Raw genomic sequence first — 20,552 nt, 5'->3', positions numbered from 1 at the left:
GCATGCTGTTGCTGCCGGTCATAGGAATAGCCATTTGACTGATTCCTTATCATATGCTTCAGAGCAGCAATGACAACAGCAGAAGAAATGGTAACTGGCTTTCTGCAAGAAACCGTCAAAGTGAGAAGGCCAGAGCAGGTGCCAGAGCATAGAGAGCCTGGGACATGTGAAAACTGTTGCCTTGCAGGGTTGCGTCTCACACACAACCTGTGAGGAGGCAAACACAGCATTGCAGATGAGAATCAAGAGGGCAAGGCAGTGATGGTTTTGGAAACACTGTAGTATATGGAAGTGGCACACTATCTGCAAAAATTGGTGTGGTTTGAATTAGTAGTGATATGTTGCTTACATCGTCATCAGAGCAACCCCTTTATCTCACTGTCAATGCTCCCTGTCCTTAGCATTTGCGTATGTTGTTTCTGGGCACTCAGCACCAACAATATGCATACTTAGCTTGTGCTTTCTGAGAGCTTAATCTGGTGTTCATACTGTATTTCTTTGTCACCCTGGACAACGTTGTTCAATTGTTCTTTAATTCTCAGGCACAAGGAAGCTAACAGAAATTTGGTTTTACAATTAATTTTTTCCCAGTACACATGCAACATCCTAAGTTTGACTTCCCGAGGCCGTAGTTCACTTTTTCACACTGTGTGCCTTTTGTTTGGCAGATTTCTTCACTTACTTCATGCTTTTCACTACTTTCTACCTTATTCTTGAGAATACTGTAATTCTGCTTGTTATGCAGTTTGTGATGTTGTTCTCAGCTCTATAAGTAGTGATGTCTTCCTTCAGTCCATTCAGTTTTGATACTTTATTTCACAGAACAGTGACAATACTTTTATACAAGGGTGAAAAGATATGAGAAAAGGTTAGTGTGAAACACACAGGAGACGAACACAAATGCATTTAGTGGAAAAATGCAATGCAACAGGACATAGGGCTCAGACAAATGCTGAAATTGATTATGAGACCACAGCAGTTTTTATAGTGCAGTAGTCTTGCAGGGATGAGTGTCACATGTAAATTGGAATAGTTAATGCAAGATATTAAGGCATGGAGCACTGTCTTGTGTTCCTTTTTGACTGCATTGACATTTTTTTCTCTTGATCAGTGAAATCTCTGGCATTGCTTATGATAACCAAATTGTTTTACTTTCTGACACTATACACTGACACCACTTTGATCCAACTCAGTTGCCACACTACAGGAAAATAGAACCATCGTAGAATGTTTTATCATTACTTTTTAAAGCATTTCTATACCTAGGTTGCTTAAAATTTTTACAAAAAGCTAAATGTAAGCCTATGGCAGTGAAAGAAGTGCTAAAACGTATGTCTAACCTCTCCCAGTCTTTTGCAGACTATGACAGGACAAACCCTTCCAACTCTAGTTTAAAACCCTTAATATGCCAATTGTTCCATGCATATTTCTACGTTTCATAGTGAACAATGTCCACTCCAAGCAATGTTTCCTTAATTGTAATAAATGAAACCACATGCTTGTTTTGGAACAGTCTCAATTTTAATATAAAGTTCTCCTTGTGTAAGCTATACTGGAAGAAGTTAGGAAACAGCTCATCTCAATAAATTTGTGAAATTATACAGTGCCTGTAGAGTCCATGTCCCATAAGCTCCAGCTATTGCCTTGGTTAGTGGTTTTGCTGCCAGCTAAATGATTTCTAATTAGTACAAAATATACGTTTTTTACTAAATTGGCTGAGACCCAGGAAAAGTATTAAGTGGAGACCTTTAAGCATTTATAAAGATCCTCTAGGATTTAACAGAACTCTGGGTCCATCCTCTAGGTTCCTCCAGATTAGGACTTCATTCAATTGTATTGTCGTTTCTTGTAATTTATTAACATTTCTTTGAAACGCAAATCACACTCTGATTTATTTTGAAGGGAGAGAGAGGAAATACAGAATTCACACACATAACATTGCCTCAATGTGCAATCTGTTCCTGACAGTAAGTATTCAGTAACTTGAACACAAGGGAGGGTTATTCCTGTACTAAATTCAAGCACTTCCAGTCTCATATGAGTGTTTTAATGTTTCATATCATCTTCCTAGGCTGCATATTGTGTAGTGTTACAAATTTATTAAACAAATGGGGGTTATGAAACTTGCTGGTCTATCTATAGCAGTTTTTGAAAGGGAAATCTTTTGTGCATTATGACATTGAGAATGCCAGGGACAGACGAAAAATAGGATGAGCTTTATGTAACCACTTTTAGGAAAAAGTGTTCCTGCTTTTCTGCAAAAAAGTTCAGACTTTTCAGCCAGTTCATTTAAAAAAAACGGGACCTATTATTCATGTTTGACAGCAACCACAAGGCATACTTTTTCTTTATTCCCTGTGTCACTGCCTCTACTACTGTCTAAAATTTTACTGAGGTAATCTGTGTAATGAAACCGGTTTACAAAACTTTTCATTTTGCAGTCATAATACCCTTGAATTAGGGTACAGAAAAGTGTTGATCTGATACTAGCTTGGCATTATTTTGGGTCCTAGAATGGAGATTTTATTTAGAAGGTCTAGCTGGAGTTTTGATAGTTGCACAAACCGATATGCATGCTTACAGCAGCCAGCCAAAGCTGTGGTGTTACTGCAGCATTAATTCAAAGTGGATCCCTGCGAGAGCTCAACTTAGGATATAAGCTGAGATGAGCTCTTAGCTACTCAACTGGATCCTAAGGGTAAGTGGCAAATTAAAAATTCATTATTCATTTTAATTGAGGATGATTATCAGTGTTTTAGGAGACACACTTCAAAGTTCTTCAGTTCCCAGTGCAAAAGAAGGGAATGCTGAGAAAAACTAGCCTCTCCTGAGAAAAGAGAGACAAATGAAAGAACTAAAGAGCCTGTAGGAAACAGACACTGCCGAGTACTGTGGATAATTTCCACTTAGCAGGCCAAATTCACAGCTGGTGAATGTTTTGTGCAGTCCATGTAGTTATTACGCCCATCCCCACCAGCATTGTACTTGACCCCAAGTTGGAGTTTTTCCTCAGTATTGTAGTTTGAGATCTCCAAATATTACAAGGAAATGTCTGGAAAAGGCAGGACTGACTCATCAGCTGATGACAGAACCCTGCAAGTCTGTGCTATGCTGATTTATACTATCTAGGTTGCAATGTTCAGTTTTCTGTATGTACTTATGATTTAAGCAGCTCCTAACCCACTGGTGCAATACATGTTTGAGCTATCTCAACCTTTGGAGAGTGCCTTTTGTGAGGTGTCTACTGAAATCTAAAATAAGAAATTACAGTAGAGGGAAAAAAAGGGAAAGGGAAAAAAAAAAAGAGCCCAGCAGAGTAGCCAAAACTGGAAACAGAAAAGGTCATCTGCTGTTCTGGAAGTTGTGAGGTATAGTCCTAGGTTTATGTGAGCTGTGTATAGCTTGTGCACTGTTGCTCTTCCCTTCCAACATATGGCTTTGGCCTGTTTTGCTGATGGAATGAGGCTTTTGCAGTCTTGCTCTCTGGACCCCGTCCTTCCATCAGGACCATCCAACACTGCTTTAGCTACTGTCCAGCTTCAATGAAGGGAAGCAGAAGTCTCAGCCACTTGGGTTTCCACAAGCTTTGGAAAAGAGTCTATTCAGCTGGTGAAGGAGACAGACAACCTTAGGGAAAGGCAGAAGCCATGACCCAGGCCCATGTTCACCCCAAAAGGCAGTGCCTGCTGGCCAGTCAGTTTGAGCAGACCAGCCCCTCGTACATGTTCATGGTGCCTCTTACCCAGCCAAACACAGGGGATGGGAGATCAGAGAGGGAATGGCAAGCAATATTTGACATGTCTGTAGGAAACCAGGACGGGTCTGTTGCACTAGTTGTGGTATAGCTTACTTCACTGTTCATTGGGCCATCCTCACAGAATCAAGTCTTTTTGTTCTCCTTGTAGCTTTAGGTAGGCCCAGACAAATTTCAAAGTCATTTCTTTTGCTAAAACAGCCTTGATCTCTCACGGTCATCCTCATCCATATCTTGTCTATGTTCCCTATTCCACATTTCACCTGTCAGATGCTGCTCTTCCCTGATAGCTTCATTAAATTATGTTAGCACCAGTGAGATCCCTCATTATGCTTCAGGACAGTTCCCATTAATATTTGCATGTGGCCTCTTTCAGGTATTGGCCTCAACAGTCTAATTTCTAACCATCGAGCCACAAGCCCAAGAGCACACTCTGTAGATGTTTATTTATTCTGTTACTATGCTCCCTTGCATGTTGTACAGCCTCTGTTTCACCCTCAGTACGTGTACATCTTTCTGTTACATTTTTGTTGCTCCATCTAGTCATAGGTGTTGAGGTCATCTTTTCTCACAAGTTGCATATCACAGACCATAAAATTACATACACACACACAGTATTTCTTTCAAGAAACCCACAATTTTTTTCTCTGAATGAGAACAAATCTTTTTGACAGATAATCCTTGAGCTTCCTGACGTACAATTTTCAGCTTCTTCTGGACATGTCCTACTACGCATTTGACTTTTTTTTTACACTGCTGCATTGCAAAATACCAATTAATTTATGTCTCCATCTAGCTGGCACCTTTCAGGGCCCCACCAGCAGTACCCAAGCTGCTGTGACAGGAAGGGCAGCATTCCCACCATAGCAGGGCACAGAGGCCAACCCAACCTCTCGGGTTTCTACTCTTGGGCCACGCCAACCAAAAATATCTAGGTTTTATTGTCACCCCTAAGAATGGACGAGACTCTACAGCTAGAATAGTGGGCCATTATATAAAACCAGTCAGATATATGCAAGACAGAAATGAAATGTAAGTGGTCATTCCAGGATGTAACTTGTTTGAGTATTTCCGATTTTCAAGACCTCATATTGGTTACTGTTTTCTTGATTGAGTATGTTGCTTCTGGTTTATCTCTCTGAAAGCAAATACTTTTTCTAGATTTTTTTTTTTAATGAAACATAGCATTTTTACAAGAAGTGTCTGCTTTCCATGAAAAATTTCAAAGTACCAATATTAAGAAATCTTCAAATTTAGAGCCAAGCTATCTAATGTAAATGGTTCCATGTCACAGTGCATTCTAGAATTCAGACACTGGGAACATGTCATTTTCTGTGGGCCATGTTTCCCAGATGGAATCAATCTACCAAGATATGGTGTGGCTTTCAGATTCCCCATGGTATCATGTAGTATCCAAGTGATCATGATTCATGGTAGGAGATATAGCCCTAATATAATAAACCCAGTATATAGACAAAAGGGGAGGAATGAAGCACCTAATCTACACTTGTGTTTACATACTATAACAGATAAGCTTTATAAATCTTGCAGTTTAGAACTGTAGTTATTATAATGCTGGTGGTGTACTATCATGCAGGCTCAGTATTCTTTCAGTTGGAATTATTAATTTTCACTCAACAGTTGCAGCAGTTGGTGCTTGTAAAATAAAATGTTGCAGACTTTGATTCTCACACCTGAGTGGCCAGCATCATCTCTTTTGTTTTCCTTTTCATAAAGCAAACCTTGCAAACCTGCTGTAAATTATGTAAAATGGAGGCTGGCAACATTTCAAGCAGAAATGCAGTTCACATTGAGGTCACTAAAATGGAGTTGCCTTTTATAGTCCTTGCAGCCCATCCAAACAGGATTCCTAGTTGTGTCCATGCAACTTGTCCATGCAACTTCCCAGTGTAAGGGGACCCTTGAAATCTCTGGCTCAAGATTTTTGAAAACAAAATGAACAAAAGTCAAGACTTGATGTGTGGAGTACCTGTGGTGGGCTCTTCTAGCCTGGAGAACAGGAGGGACATAGCTGTTGAGCATCACCCCAGCAGGGTACCTCCATACAGTTGAGGTCACAGCCTCTGCATCAAGGCAATAGCTCTCCTCTTGCTGTATGAAAACATTTGCTTTCTTTCCTCATCGTCTCTTTCCTTCTTGTTCTACTAAAAGAATTAATTTGTTGAATTCAGCTTCCGGCAGCGCTTCAGAGCTGTCAGGTCTCACAGAAAAGTATCATGTTTTGGGTACAACACAGTACCTGTGCCATGTGACGGGACAGGTTTACATTAGATGTCAGTACATTATTCCCAGTGGTTTAGGAACTTCTTTCTGCATGGGATTTGCCGATACGTGTACTGATTCCAACGTCATTAGCAAAAAGATGCTAAAATCTGAAAACACCAGAAAAAAGGCTGTGGTCTTTGAAACCCTTTGAAAGTGATGTTCTTTGCTCTGCCTGGATTGGATCTTCTATTGCTGGACCATCTAAGAAGCCAAGACAAGCTTATACTTCTTTTACTTTTTGCATCACGTCAGCTCTGTACAGCCAGTTTAATGCTATATTTGCACAAAGCTCCTTCCAGGGACTCCACCATTGAGTGTAAGCAAGCAACCTCCTCTGCTGCTTATGATGAATGAGCAGTCCCCTCCTCCCCTGAGACCCAGTGTACCCTTTCCATCACACACTCAGCCTTGCCTAGCCTGCGGCCCAAGAGTTTCAAGTCTGTCTTGCACCTGATTCGTCTCTGGATGTCAGCATTCGGAGCTGCTGCTTGCTGCAATTGCCCTAGGCCTTCACACATCTAAATGGGTTTTAATGTCAGCTCAACATAAGCCCAAGTACATAAGGGAAAGATGTATGGGGGTAAAGCACAGAATGCCATCCCTACAAAACTCTGAAGAGTTTGTCAGCTCTTCGGTCCTAAGGTAAATACATAAATGGTAGGAAAAGGAGTGGAGCTGAGGATCTTTGCAGTAATGTAAAAACTGCTAATCAGGTATATTTTGAGGTCAGTGAAATCAGATTGTTGTCATCAGGTCACCTTGCCTGATTCAAAATCTCTATGCAGTAATATTAAAGTATTTGAGGTGTTTATGGTAAGCATTTTCTTTATGACAAGAGTGTGAATAGTCCCAGCTGTTGTAACAAATGAGGAGTCTAGGAGAGCTGGGCTAGGAAGCACGAGAGAGAAAAAGGCCAGCCAATGGGTGTAGAGAGCAAAATCCTTCACCATTCAGGCTGCGGAATTGTCATGCAAGTTGAAATCATACTTCTTTCACTGGCGTTTAGAATAAAAGGCTTAAATGTTCCTCTGCCCACACCTCAGTTCTGTCTGGTTAAATCCTTCCGGGAACATAAGTGATAAAACCTATACCTTGAGCTTAATTTCTGCAGTCAGGTTTATCATGGCTAAGGATGTTTCCAGAAAGATGATGTTAAAACTGTACTTTAAATAGAGCAATATGGGGGTAAACATCTGAAATTTATCTTTCTAAGGAAGGTGGGGTTTCCTTGCTTTTCTTGGTTAGACAAATGCAAATAAAAATTTGTTGATCCTTTAAAAAAAATCTATTTGAATTCATCATCCCTTTATTCGAACATGCCCATTTATCTGTAAGGTTTTTACTATGAAAGGCAACAGCTTACCATCATGGGTTAAGACTTGCATCCAACCTTCCATAAAAAACCAATGGATAGATTCCTGTACTCACTAATATACTGATAACTTTTAGTTATCTTTATGCTTGAGTCAATTCTTCCATTAGAAAACCTAAAGACAGTGTTGACCTTTAAAGAGATACCTGTAAAGATTGAATTGAGCAAGTTTTATTGTTCTTACAAAAACCTGGAACTCTTTTGTGGTTTTTTTCAGCACCTTTCCACTGAGTCTCAGCTTATTAACTGTGAAAGTAGCGCAGGCATCTTTCCTTTAAATAACACTGCTATGGCAGTGTTTGCAGGGAGCATATGCATGTTTACATTCATTTTTCAGCTTTCCATCTTGCTGGTGTTTTTAAATTCAGTCAAAATTTGGCCAAAGAAACAGGCTTCTTTTGGGACTCCAAGCACCAGATACACCTGCTGTATGCAAACGGCTGAGGATGTGAATGAGTAAATTATGACATTCCTAGTTCTTTCTAATTCCCATGCTCAGGTTTGGCTAATGCATTTTCAATGTCCTTTCCTTTTTTGACAAACATGTTTCCTGCGAAATGACAGTTCTGCCACAAGGGCTTCAGTTCAGTTCTGTGACTTCAACTTTGCTCCGTTGTTTAAAAGGTATTCAGCTTAAGCAATGTCTTCAGGCTGAAGCACTGAGCTTCATATAGACATATACATCTCAAAGCTGCAAAATAAGAAATCATCATATTTCTATAGCATGTTTTATCAAGACATTTCAATTTCCAGTGCTAATGAATTCATGCTAGAAGTTCTTGTGAAAATCTTTTTAATCCACTCAGGTTGCTTAAAGGGCAAAGATCTACTTTAAAATACTCCCCTGAGAAGTTTACTCTTCGTTTCAGTAGGATCTCAGGACAGCGCTGAATGTTTCCTTTTCCCCTTGCATCCTGCATTCCATGTTACACAATAGTTTCTAAGGCTGCAATTTCAGAATGAATTTAAAGTAACTTAATCCTGTATGTGAGATCTATTACCCCCCATCCCACCTTCTAAAACCCAGCGTACTAGTTCTAGCTTTCACCCCTTGCTAGCACCATTCTCAATGTTTGTGTTCATCAAGCTAAATCAGAAATTGACCCAGCTGAAAACTTGAGAAAAAAGAGAAGAGGCTTGTTTCCTTTTTCTCTGATATGAGTCACCCCAAGGTAATGAAAATGCCGTCAGGATTGAGCATTCAGAGCTGGGCAGCTGCACAGGCTTGGAGCAGACAGAAGTGGTCAAGTAACCAGGGTCTCCAAATGACATGTATTTAAACACAGAAAAAAAAAAATCACTTTCAGAATAAAAGAATCTGAATATTTTCCCAAAATTTGTTGTTATTCTCACATGCAAATCCACTATTTATCAAGCATCATTTGGCTTTGGGTTGAATACTGAAATATTTTGCAACAGTCATCTTCGGAAATGAAAAAAGAAGAGAAAGGTAGCATTGGAAAGAAAATATTTATTTTTAAAATCTGCATTTTCCAACAACTTTATAATGTTTCCAATATTTTGCTATTGCAAATCACTGTTCACTGTTTCATGGAAGCTATTTTTTATTCTCCTCTTTGCAGATCGAATTGCACAGAATATCATTAAATCTCATTTGGAGACATGTCAATATACAATGGAGGAACTACACCAGCTAGCATGGCAGACCCACACATATGAAGAAATTAAGGTTTACCAGAGCAAGGTACAATCCTGTAATATGCTTTTTCTTCTGCTTCCTATGGTTTGAAATTGTAATGTACTTGGCAAGGATATACTGATGAGTTTCACATAGGCCAAAATAGGCTTTTAAATATCTTTGAGGAGATGGTTACTAAAAGCAAAGAGGTGACACTTCATAAAAAGGAGCAGCAGCTTTCCAGCATGTTGGGATGTTTGCTAATATCGAAACTTAGGCATGGTTATGGAATCCAGCTTTCCATGCTTTGCTTGTTATCACACGTCTAAACTTCATGCAGAAATTCGGTTGTCTTCAATGTGATCAGGATGGGATCCTCTGTTGTAAGGATTTTAAGAAAATAAGACAACCTAACTTTGTTTCCCTATAATTTTGAAAACGCATCCCCTTTTCATGCAAATAATAAGTATCTGTCACTTATAGACAATAGACAATGACAAACTGAAAGTACTCCTTAAATTGAAGTTGTTCAAAACTGGGTGAAAAAATGATCTCATTACACTACATTTTTGTTCTACCTCTGTGATTCTCAGGTCAAATTCAGACTATTCACCACTGGCAACTTTTCAGATGTAGTCCAGTCAACAGAAATCTTTGTGCCTCTTGTGCCGGCATCACTAGCAATGATTCTTCACTCAGATTTGAATTGGCACATAGCTGGTCACACAAGAGACAGAAGAGACTCCAGCTTGTTCTTTGAAAGCTGAGGAGCTATGCAGTACTAGCAAGAAAAAAACCACACCACAGCTTGCAGAGCTATGGCATGCAAACCAAGAGCATCCATTTACATTTACACACTTGTGTCTGTAAGGAAAATTATTATCAAGGAGACAAAATTTTGATGCAATCAGTGTTCAGACTGAAATGATACTTTAATTATATATTATTTTAAGTTTCAAACTTGCAAAAATATTCTGTTGGATAACTTAATAACACTGTGCCACTTCTTCCTTAAGAGTACTCTGGGATGTTTGCATCGTTTGTGTCACTGTTTTTCTATCTTGCATAAAAGCCGACGTTAGAATCACATTTTAGTATTGGACAATGTGTTCTCCCCCTTTGAAGAGGCAATGCCAGAGTTCAGATCACTGGGGCAATTGGCTTGTGAAAACAGCCTTCTAATGCACAGTGTCGGGTGCCTTGAGAAGCAGAGATGCTGCTAACTCTGCCTGGGGATGGGGTGGAGTCTGAGGAGTGTGCCTTTCTGCAAGGCCACCTGAAGAACTTAATGCACTGATGGACCCGCTTGCTCACTGCTTTGCTTTTCTGTGTGTGTTTTCCTGGAAGACCAGAGAAGCTCTGTGGCAGCAGTGTGCCATTCAGATCACCCACGCTATCCAGTACGTGGTGGAGTTTGCGAAGCGTATAACAGGCTTCATGGAGCTCTGCCAGAATGACCAAATTCTCCTCCTTAAGTCAGGTGGGTAAACACCAGAGGCTTGAGACAGGTTTAGCAACCAGCACATTAGAAATGTGTCCTGCTGTCTCATTCTGCAAATCATTTTAATTTTGAAGGAGCCCTGATTTCAGTCTGTTTCATTAACTACATTAACTCTTCTGTATTTTTCCACATTAATCATGTTACTGCCTTCTGAATCCCTTTCCCTCTACAGTTGGCTGTGATTATTAAGTACACACATGCACACAATCATTGCAGAAAATGCAGTCTCCAACCTGACATGTGGTGGAAGGACCCTGCGAATTGAGCCGGTTGAACGAGTCATCTGCCACCCTGTAAAATCCCCACTTGTCATTAGTGAAACGAATGCAGGCTCACCGGGGCCAGCCTCTGTGGTCATCTCTAATCTTTTTAATGAGACTACAGAAATACCCTCCAGCCAGTGCACAGGGGGGAAAATCCCTGCTGGTGCCAGTTGGTTTCAGAATAAATGAGAGCGGATTACAGCAGTGTGCTCCGGCTGTGCTCTCTGTGCATGCCTGGGTGTGCACGTGTGTGCATAAGGGCAAGGGGGGAAAAGGGTTTCCTTCCCTGTCCCGGGACTCGGTAATTTCTGTCCTCCGGAAGAACCATGACAAGATTTATCGTGACTGTGTAGTAACACCGCCAAACTCAGGAGGACAAAACGGTATGACCAAGTGAACTGCAACTGGTAATTAACTGCATTTACCCTGTCATATCAGTTTCTCGCTCCCTCCATGTGTAAAAGGCAGGATGCTGTGTGAGACGGCTCATTAAAGCATAAGAAGTGCTTCCTATTTCAAGAGAGAGCTCTTCATTAAGGCTGAAAGTGTGATTCAGCACTCTGTACACAGAGGGCTTTGGCTCAGTGTGGGGCTGTACTGAGGTGGTGGGCAGCGGTGCAAAGAGAAGGGATGCAGAGACCCTGGGAACATGCAGGCAATCTCCTGGAAAAACAGAGTCACAGCATAAGAACCATTTTTTTAAAGCTCATACTAATTTCGAAAATTCTGCAGATGCCAGTGCACCCCAAGTAACTTCCTTCATTTGGCTGGCAAAGCTAACAACACAACTGCACCTTCAGCAAAAGATAGAGTTATATTTGATGTACTGTCAGACAATTCTGTTTAGCTTCAGCATGTATAAATATGTCAGGTTTTATTTTCTGTTTTGCTGTTAATGCTGGGCAGGAGTTAGAAAATCAGGACTTTTCACACAAAAGCATGTCTGCGAAAGAATGCTCAGATTCAGAGTTATTCTTACAGGAGATCTGGATTTAGTTAAGGGATGCTTAAAATTTTTCCTTTCATTTTCCCAAACCATGTATTTTTGCAGTTAGGAAATATAGGGAAAGATAAGGAGAAAAAAAGAAGAGTTCCTTTGGCTATTTCCCAACGTGAAAGAAAAACAAGGGGGAAAAAAGTAGAACCCAATTTACAGGTGTTCTTGACAGTACTTTAACTTTTATTTTCTCTCTAAAAACACTTTGTGATGTTATCCCCCTTCAGCCAAATGAAGCTGGGATTTATATACACATTGAATGAAGCTGGTTTTTTGGTATAAAAAAAGGTTCATTATTGAAAAGAAGTTTCAATAAATGCCTAATTTTCAGGATAAAATACTTCAAATTGAAAATATTTGCCCAGGTCGAAATTCAGATTAAGACCAGGCTGCCAATTTGCTGCAATGGGAGAAAGATCAACCTAAAGAAAAGGTGGTTAGGCTGGACCAGAAATTACCGCTTTCTGATACTTAAAGCAGAAATAAATATTTTTTCTCTCATTCAGAGACATAACATCTAGATGCCGTCAAAGAATGTCTATCCCTGATGATGTTTCTAATGATTGATGTCTTCCTAAATATTTTCTTGAATTTTCCTATATTCTGATGTTTTGCAGTAATGTGTGGTACTTTTGCTCTTTTTCGTGTCTGATAGGCTGCTTGGAAGTCGTTTTGGTGAGAATGTGCCGTGCCTTCAACCCACTCAACAATACTGTTCTGTTTGAAGGAAAGTATGGAGGGATGCAAATGTTTAAAGCCTTGGGTATGTTGGTCTTCTTCTTTTCAACTGATTACATTGAGCCACATAGTGACAGATTTGTCTTTCTGAAAATAGTGACCCACAATGAAAATCTCTAGTAAATGTTGAATCCCCAAACCTCTATATCTCTATGCTGGAACTGAAAAAGGAAAAAGGTGACTCCACTAGCTGCTAGCAGTTGATAGGTGTTTTTCTCTAATAAAAAAGAGCAGCATGAGGGTTTTTCAGATAAATTTCTTACTCTGCCATCTGAAGTTTTAATAAAACGTGAGTTTATGGCAGGAGCCAAGCAGTCTATCTTCACAGTTCAGTTATGCTTGATATATCAAATCACTCCCTCACTAATTGTGTCCTGCAGAAGGCAGTTTTAGCCCCAGCAATGAGGGGACTAAAATGATGAACTAGTACAACATGTAGACAGGGACTTACCTAAAATACTGTTTCACCTAAAATTTTTAAGCTCATTTAGATTCATGTATTGAAAAAATTGTGTCATTTCTCAACATGATATTGAGTGCTACCTGAAATGTTAATAGCTAAATGGATGTCTTTGGCCATTATCAAAAATTTATTCGGAGCAAACTCAAAGAGAGATATTTGCTTCAAATGTATATATTTATCATATAGGCATGTATTTTTCTTATTTGCATATGGATAAATGTGACACTACTTTACAGGTTTAAAGCATTTATGAATGTGCATTAGTTGATTTATTTTGGTCTTTATAGTGTTTTCACAAATTTTCAGAAATATTTGTACTGCTAATTAATAAAATTATATATGTGAAATTTATTTAGGACTGGTCATTCATACCTCTTAAATTTAATATCAGTTTAGAAATAGCATTTCTTTCTACACTGGGAGAAGAAAACACTCTTCTAAGATGTCTGCAATTTTTGTACTGGTCATGCCCCTAATTTTTTGTAATCTTTGCGCTTCAGTGGGTATTTTAGTGATACATTTTGGGGGTAAGTGGAATTTTAATAGATGATGAAAGGCACTTAGTTTAGAAGTACAGACATTCACTAACAACTTTTTTTGACATCAAAACAATCCACTTTTCATGGCAAGTTAAATAGATGATAAATTTCTAGCACTGACTTTGTCCTCTGTGGTCTGCAGGTTCTGATGATCTGGTGAATGAAGCATTTGACTTTGCAAAGAATTTATGTTCCTTACAGCTGACTGAGGAGGAGATTGCCTTGTTTTCATCTGCTGTTCTGATATCACCAGGTAATTTTTCATTCCAAACACCACAATGATTTTTTTTTCATCCTTGTCCACCTCTATTTCTACCTGCTTAAACAGCTCTTTAAGCTGTTTTAAGCAATATTAAGCAATGCTGTCCTGGTTTCAGCTGGGATAGAGTTAACTGTCTTCCTAGTAGCTGGTACAGTGCTATGTTTTGATACAATACGACTACGTGGCTGTTTTCAATGGGGGGGAGTGAGTGAGCGGCTGCGTGGTGCTTAGCTGCTGGCTGGGGGTAAAACACGACAAATGCATTAAGTAATGGAAGAATACCTGAATTACCCAAATATACCTCATTCTCTTTTTGGTAGACTGTCAGGAATTACACATACTGGAAATAGATCCAAAGTGTGGGGGTAACAGACATGAAGCAAGATTGTGTGGACAAGCAGTACAGGCTGATGTTCCTCCAGACCACGTACAGAGAAGCATGGTACTCAAGGAGGTACATGTTCCTCCTAGCATTTTCAGGGACCTCAAACCTCTGAGTAGGTTATATAGTCCCTAACTATGATGGGCTTTTACTGTTGGCATAAGAATATAAGCAGTAAAAATCTGTGTGAGGTCCTGCCATAATTTAGCTCTAGGTGAGAGGTGGTTATTCCAGGGGCAACATGCTTTTTCATGTATTCATATATCATAACTCTGCAAGGCAAGCATGCTCCCCATGACTGCTGGCTGTCTGACCAACAGAAAAGAGGTTTTGTGATTGATTTACTCAGAAGGTGGATCTAGTAGATAAGCTCACAGTTCAGAGTGGGATTTTTAAACATGCTGCAGAGGAGGTAGACCCCCAGTTCCCACTAAGAGTAACCTCTTGAAAGGCCTTTACAAAAAATCCCACCATGATTTTTTTTTCCAGCTTGTTCTGCTAAAGACTTCCTCTAGGTCACTTTGCCCTTTTGCACATCTGTGGTGGAGATTACATTAGGCAGAATTAGACTAGCACAGATGGTGTCAACATGTTCATTGTCATCATTAATGACACCTACTGAAAGGACTCTGCTCCTCTTATTTTCCCTTTGAGCAGTTCTTGTGGTCATCTGCTCACAGGTGAAATGGTTGAGCTGGTGGTCCTTCATGGTGTTAGGCCAGGATGTTCCAGAGAGGACAGTCCAAACAGCTATCGTTTCCACCTCAGGGGTGAGAGTTGCCTGTGTGCTGTACCCCAGATGCCGTGACTTCCTCTGGGACAGGGGACTTGCAGTGTCCCAATAAGTCCCTGTCCAACAGCCCTCCCTCAGTCTGAAAAGACCAAAGCTGTGAGCATGACAGAGATGAGCAGCCAGTGCTTGCTCTTGGTTAGCATTAGTGGCCTGTTCAGCAGGCTGACTCAGTGAAAAGCTGAAGACAACCTGGAAATTTGTTTGGGGTCTGGGCTGTGAAGTTCTTCAGTAAGATGTTAACAGAGACTGCAGAAGACTGTTTCAGTGTTTCCAGCTGGCTTCACATTATGAAGCCAAAGAAAGCAGGAAGATGATGCTGAGATCCTTGCAAGCAGGATCTGTATTTCTCTTTAGCAACAGCTGGAGGTTTTTATCTTTTCAGTTTATTTTCTTACAGCTAGAACAGGAAAAGTAAGAGTTAGCTGAACAGACAGAAACAATAAGATCATTTTGAAGCTAACTACAAAGCACTTTGGATCAGATGCAGGCATCTCATCTGTAGAGAGAAAGAGAATTCAGTTATGTAATTTCTAGAAATTGAAAAGAAGTCATTTTTCGGTCTCCCAGGTAATTTTGGAAGGAAGAACAAGTTATAGCCCTATTCAACAAAAGCTGGTCACAGAAAGCTTCTAGCACCTCAGACTGTCCTGTGCCTTAGGCCTAGGCAAAACCTATTTAAGTGATGGAAAGTTTCCCATTGCTTTTAATGGATTTTGGATCAAGTAATTTATGAAATGTGCTTAGCTGCATGTAGGCATTAGATGGACATAAAATTTCTGATTCAGCTCTGCAGTTCTACATATGTCCCTTTAGTTTGCAAAGCACCAAAATCTCTTGCATTCTGCCAGCAGTTCATGTTGCCTGAGTATCCACACTCATTTCTACTTCTTGCAGCTGTACTAAGTAATTGAAAAAGCTAGCAGCTCATCACTGGCTTCGAGGCAGCTGTATTGCAGGCATGTGTTGTAAAAGCTTCTCCATTAACTCTAGTAATGCACTTCAGTCCTGGTATACATCAGTCCTGATACAGCCTTTCAGAGCTAGGTGTCTCATGAATAGCAGCTTCTGTTTCCACTAAGTAGCACAGAAAAGTAGAGGCAACTCCAAGGGTTTTTTTTCCACTATAATCAAGCTTTGGGGTTGAAGGTGGTGCTACAAGATGAAATATTTCAACAATCCACAGTTCCCCATTTCACATCCAAGTTGGCTTTTTCCTACTTGCTAGCAAGAGGACACATACAGGGTCTCCTATTCCTTTAACAATAACAAAAAAAAAAAAAGTGCACACTGACTGCTTATTTCTGTAGTCGGTAAGCATGTGTATCTTTAGTCATAGAAGATGCAATAAGAAAGAAATGATGGGCTGCAGCAGCATGTACCTGAGTGAAAGCAATCTGTCTTCCACAAAAAGACTGCAAATTTGGATTGTGCAGATAATTCCCATTTCAGCTGGGCTGCTAAGTTTGGGAGTGGGAAGGCAGGGAAACTCAGTACAGATTGAACTGACATTGAAATTTGCCATTGATTTTCTTATGAAAATGGTAACAGTAAACAATAGAGAAAGAAATCATTTCCTTCCACACTAGATGTTTTGGTTTCTTCACAATAAAGTGTTTCATCTTGGGAACATATGTAAAAATTAAAAAATGAAGCACTGCTTCACAGAAGTACCTGCACCAGTCCTTTCATCCACTAATACAGGTACACAGAGATTCCCTGTGGGAAGTACGGATACTCAAGTTTCTTTTCTACAGAAGCCACCATCCTGAAATGTGATCTTGTATCCTTGATCTCAGTGTTTACGTAGTTTACAGGAAACAGAAAGGTCCCATCAGGAGTACAGGGACCTAAGAACATCCATTAATACAATTGCTAAGGTTGCAAAGCCCAGTGTCAGACCTATTTTCCAACTAATTCAGAGCACAAATCCAGGTTTTCCACTTTCGGGTGGAAAAAACCACTCTGCTTGGAGGTGATTCTTTAACTTGATTTCTGATTTTAAAGGTTAAAATATTGCAGAAGTCCAGTAAAGGTTGCAGAGGCATCTCCACCTGCAAACATGCTAGAACCAGGTGGTAAGACACTAACCTGGCTGCCCCCTGTGTGCCAGTTCCTCTTCTGAAATTCTGACTGGCCATGTTCTTTTTTTCCATCTTTCTTTTTCCAAAAGCAGATTTTGTAAGTTGTCCCTCATCTTCTTTCCTACACTACTCTCTAGCCTGTACACTCTTTAAAGATACACAAGTTCAAAACCCAAAAGAAGTACAGAATTGAACCACTGCTTCTTATGTCCCGTATAGGTAGCTATTGACTTTTACCTGCACTTTTGTGAATATAACTAGATGTACTTGGGGAATTCCAGCCAAATTTGCAGATGGTTGTCAAGTGGTAGAAACCACATTTTGGGAGATGAACTTAATATCCATTGTAAAAGTTTCACCTAGCTCTTGTCATGAATTTAAGAACTCTTGTGTTATATACAGCATGCTCCATGACAGATAAGTGATTAAACCTCTCTTCCAACAGCTTCAGTATATTTTTAAGCTTATTCTTGTGACAGAAAGATAAATCTTTAAGGATTGCTCTCTATGATAAACCTTTTCAGCTCCAGTCTCCCACAATAGGCCTTCATTTAACACTATCGAAAGGCATGTTTTTGCAATAGCATAAAATTTGGCACCAAAGCTGTGGCATATAAATATTACTGTGTGCTTATTTGTGTAGATGCTGTGTATGGTCTCAGCTAGTTCTGCTTCTATGGCCACTGGTGGCACAAGATCCATTGGCTTACCTTCTGGGAGCATGATTCTCTAAGCTTTGCAAAAAGATTATTTTCTTTTCTTGATCATCTGTTGAGTAGCTAGAGGTTTGGTTTTGTCTCTTCTCACAGTATTTAGTGATGGACACTTTTCATACACCCCTCTCAACAGACAGTCAGAAAAATGATAAAATTCTGCTCCTCCTGTGATGAAATACTATTCAACTCCAGCCTCTGTGGCATGTATGCTTATTGAAATGGTCAACTTATATTATTTCTGTGGATTATTTTAGTAACTGGGAATGGGTAAGAAAGCTCTGAAAGTGAAAGGGATTTTTATGCACTTTTCAATTTTTACATGAAGATTCATGCCCTGTGATAAAATATATTTTCTTATTTCCTGTTTGAAACCTAAAATCTGTACCCAAGAATTGGTCTGGATTGAGGAAGAGAGGGAGAAGAAACAAGTTTGCAGCATGGGAAAACAGAAGGTTTAACGGTGCTGTAAACACACTGTGTTAATGGCTTTGGGATTGTCTTGGGGTCTGCTACTTCTCTTTCTGCATGTTCGTCTCCAGAAGCTATGACTTGTGAGAATATAGAACTTAAGGAAAACCTCCTACACTTGGGGTTTGAGTTCAGTAGAAGCCATATAGGTTTCCAAACAACTGTGTCTGTAACTATTATTCTGCCAGATAATCTTTTATTTTGTGTTGTTTAAAAAGAGAACATTTTTAAGTAATGAGAAATTTGCACTTCAAGACATTGCAACAACTCATAATTCTTTTCAATTATTGAAGAAATTCTTTTGAAGGAAGTAATTTCTTTTTATTCAGAATATAATATTTGGTCTCAAAACGTTAGCCTAGTAAATAATGAGATATATTTTATTTTAATTTTTAAATAATTATATTCTATTATTTTCAAAGAACTGTTTTGATCAATATGTTTATTATTTATGTATTAAGACACTATAACATGACATGTTTTTCACCTAGCCAGTATGAAGTTGGAAGAACACTGATTGTACCAACAGGGAATAATAAAATGGTTGGGCATTGTTTCATTTCTACTCACATCTTTATTTCTAACATCCTGGTTTAAACAAAGAGATGCAGAGCCAACATTGTGTTCCTGTACACTTTGTATCTGTTAATTAAACTCTCAGGTGATCCTTTAATGGATTAAGATACTTTGCCTCTGAAACCATGTCTTAATTATCACACAGTCCTTCCTCATGGGAATTATGATTGCTGTGAATGCTTGCCAGCATGGGACACTGTGTTCATTCATGAGCATGCCCCACATCTGTGCATTCATGTCTTTAGCTCTTGCTTTCCTTTTTCTCAGATCGAGCCTGGTTAATAGAGCCAAGGAAGGTCCAGAAGCTTCAGGAAAAGATTTACTTTGCACTTCAACATGTGATCCAGAAGAACCACCTCGACGATGAGACTTTGACAAAGGTAAATTGTTAAAATGAAAAGCCGAGGACTTCTCGATTGTGACGGGGTTTTTGTAGCTATTTCTCCATGTATTCCCACAGTAATGCAAGTTAAAAGCAGCACACTGTGTGCTTGCAATATATAGAAGTAAGGCTTGTTTTACTCTAGTCCCTGGTCCCTCTTACTCCATTTTTTGTTCAATCCACTGATCTTTTCAATTGGTACCCTAGCAAAAATGAGACTGCCTTAAAAAAATAGCCCTGGAAGCAGTTCCTTTTTAAATGTATTTTGGCTAAAATTTCCAGGACAATTGTTTTTAGCTTCTTACGGTAAGAACAATGTCTGGTCCTTTGGATGGGTAGTTTTCATGATGTTCAGAGTATTGCAGTTCAGTTACCCAACATGATGTTAATGCAGTACATTTTGGAAACTGTAATTCATACTAAATTTGCTTCCTCCTTGTTCCTTTTCTTTTTATTTCAATGTCTCACAGTTAATAGCCAAGATACCAACTATTACTGCACTTTGCAACTTGCATGGAGAGAAACTACAGGTATTTAAGCAATCTCATCCAGATACAGTGAACACACTGTTTCCTCCATTATACAAGGAGCTTTTCAATCCAGACTCAACCACTGGCTGCAAGTGAAGGGGATAATAGAATTTTCACGTAGTCATGGAATGCGTCACTATTAAGACAAAAAGAAATGTTTTCATGAAGAACTTATTAAAAATGTCACTACTGCAACACTAGGAATGTCCTGCACTTAATAGAATTACTTTTCACCGCTACAGTTTGAAGAATGTAAATATGCAACTCTGAGTGGGGATGTCTTTTTTCTCTTTTCTTTGTTTACTTTTTTTTATTTTTGAACTGACAATGAATATACAAATATAGGACACTGGGTGTTACCTTTTTTTTTTATTTTATTTTATTGGGGGATGTTTTGGGAGACAACTGTTCCTAGAATTTTATTGTAGATATATATGAGAATAGAGCAGTACTTTGCAGTATTACTCTTGCTGTTTATTGTTCAAATATAATTTAAGAAAAATCCACTTATTAGACTTGCCTATTTCTATGTTTTTAGATAGTTTAATGCATGTGGAAGTTTGTAGCTGTCTTGGAAATTATGGTGCATGTATGGAATACACATATATATATATATGTGCTATATACTTTTATATATATATATATATATATATGTAGGTATTATATGCATACATGCTGTAGCTTAAAAATCCCATGCCTACTTTTAAAGGATGCTCAGCCCAGCTGTCATGCATTTCTTACTCTCCAAGTAATGTATTAGATTTACTTTGGGCAATCAAGATTTGCTTTGCCAGTCAGAGTTAAATTATC

At 39.1% G+C, this 20,552-nt stretch overlaps 1 protein-coding gene across 1 annotated transcript in view; it reads left to right on the top strand.

The window, feature by feature from the left end:
* Positions 1 to 20,152, top strand: part of RORB (RAR-related orphan receptor B) — a 139,733-nt gene extending 119,581 nt beyond the window's left edge. Inside the window, exons 5-10 of the mRNA XM_010568590.1 lie at positions 8,996 to 9,117; positions 10,399 to 10,531; positions 12,468 to 12,575; positions 13,695 to 13,805; positions 19,098 to 19,210; positions 19,683 to 20,152. Coding sequence (XP_010566892.1) covers positions 8,996 to 9,117; positions 10,399 to 10,531; positions 12,468 to 12,575; positions 13,695 to 13,805; positions 19,098 to 19,210; positions 19,683 to 19,838 — 743 coding nt within the window. The 3' untranslated portion in view covers positions 19,839 to 20,152. The remainder of the gene's footprint in view (positions 1 to 8,995; positions 9,118 to 10,398; positions 10,532 to 12,467; positions 12,576 to 13,694; positions 13,806 to 19,097; positions 19,211 to 19,682) is intronic.
* Positions 20,153 to 20,552: the final 400 nt, after the last annotated feature.

Source organism: Haliaeetus leucocephalus, unplaced genomic scaffold (genome assembly GCF_000737465.1).
Source record: "Haliaeetus leucocephalus isolate CR32 unplaced genomic scaffold, Haliaeetus_leucocephalus-4.0 Scaffold251, whole genome shotgun sequence".
Classification (NCBI taxonomy): Eukaryota; Metazoa; Chordata; class Aves; order Accipitriformes; family Accipitridae; genus Haliaeetus; species Haliaeetus leucocephalus.
The sequence above is the reverse complement of the archived record's forward strand: the minus strand, read 5'-3'. Positions and strand labels throughout refer to the sequence as shown.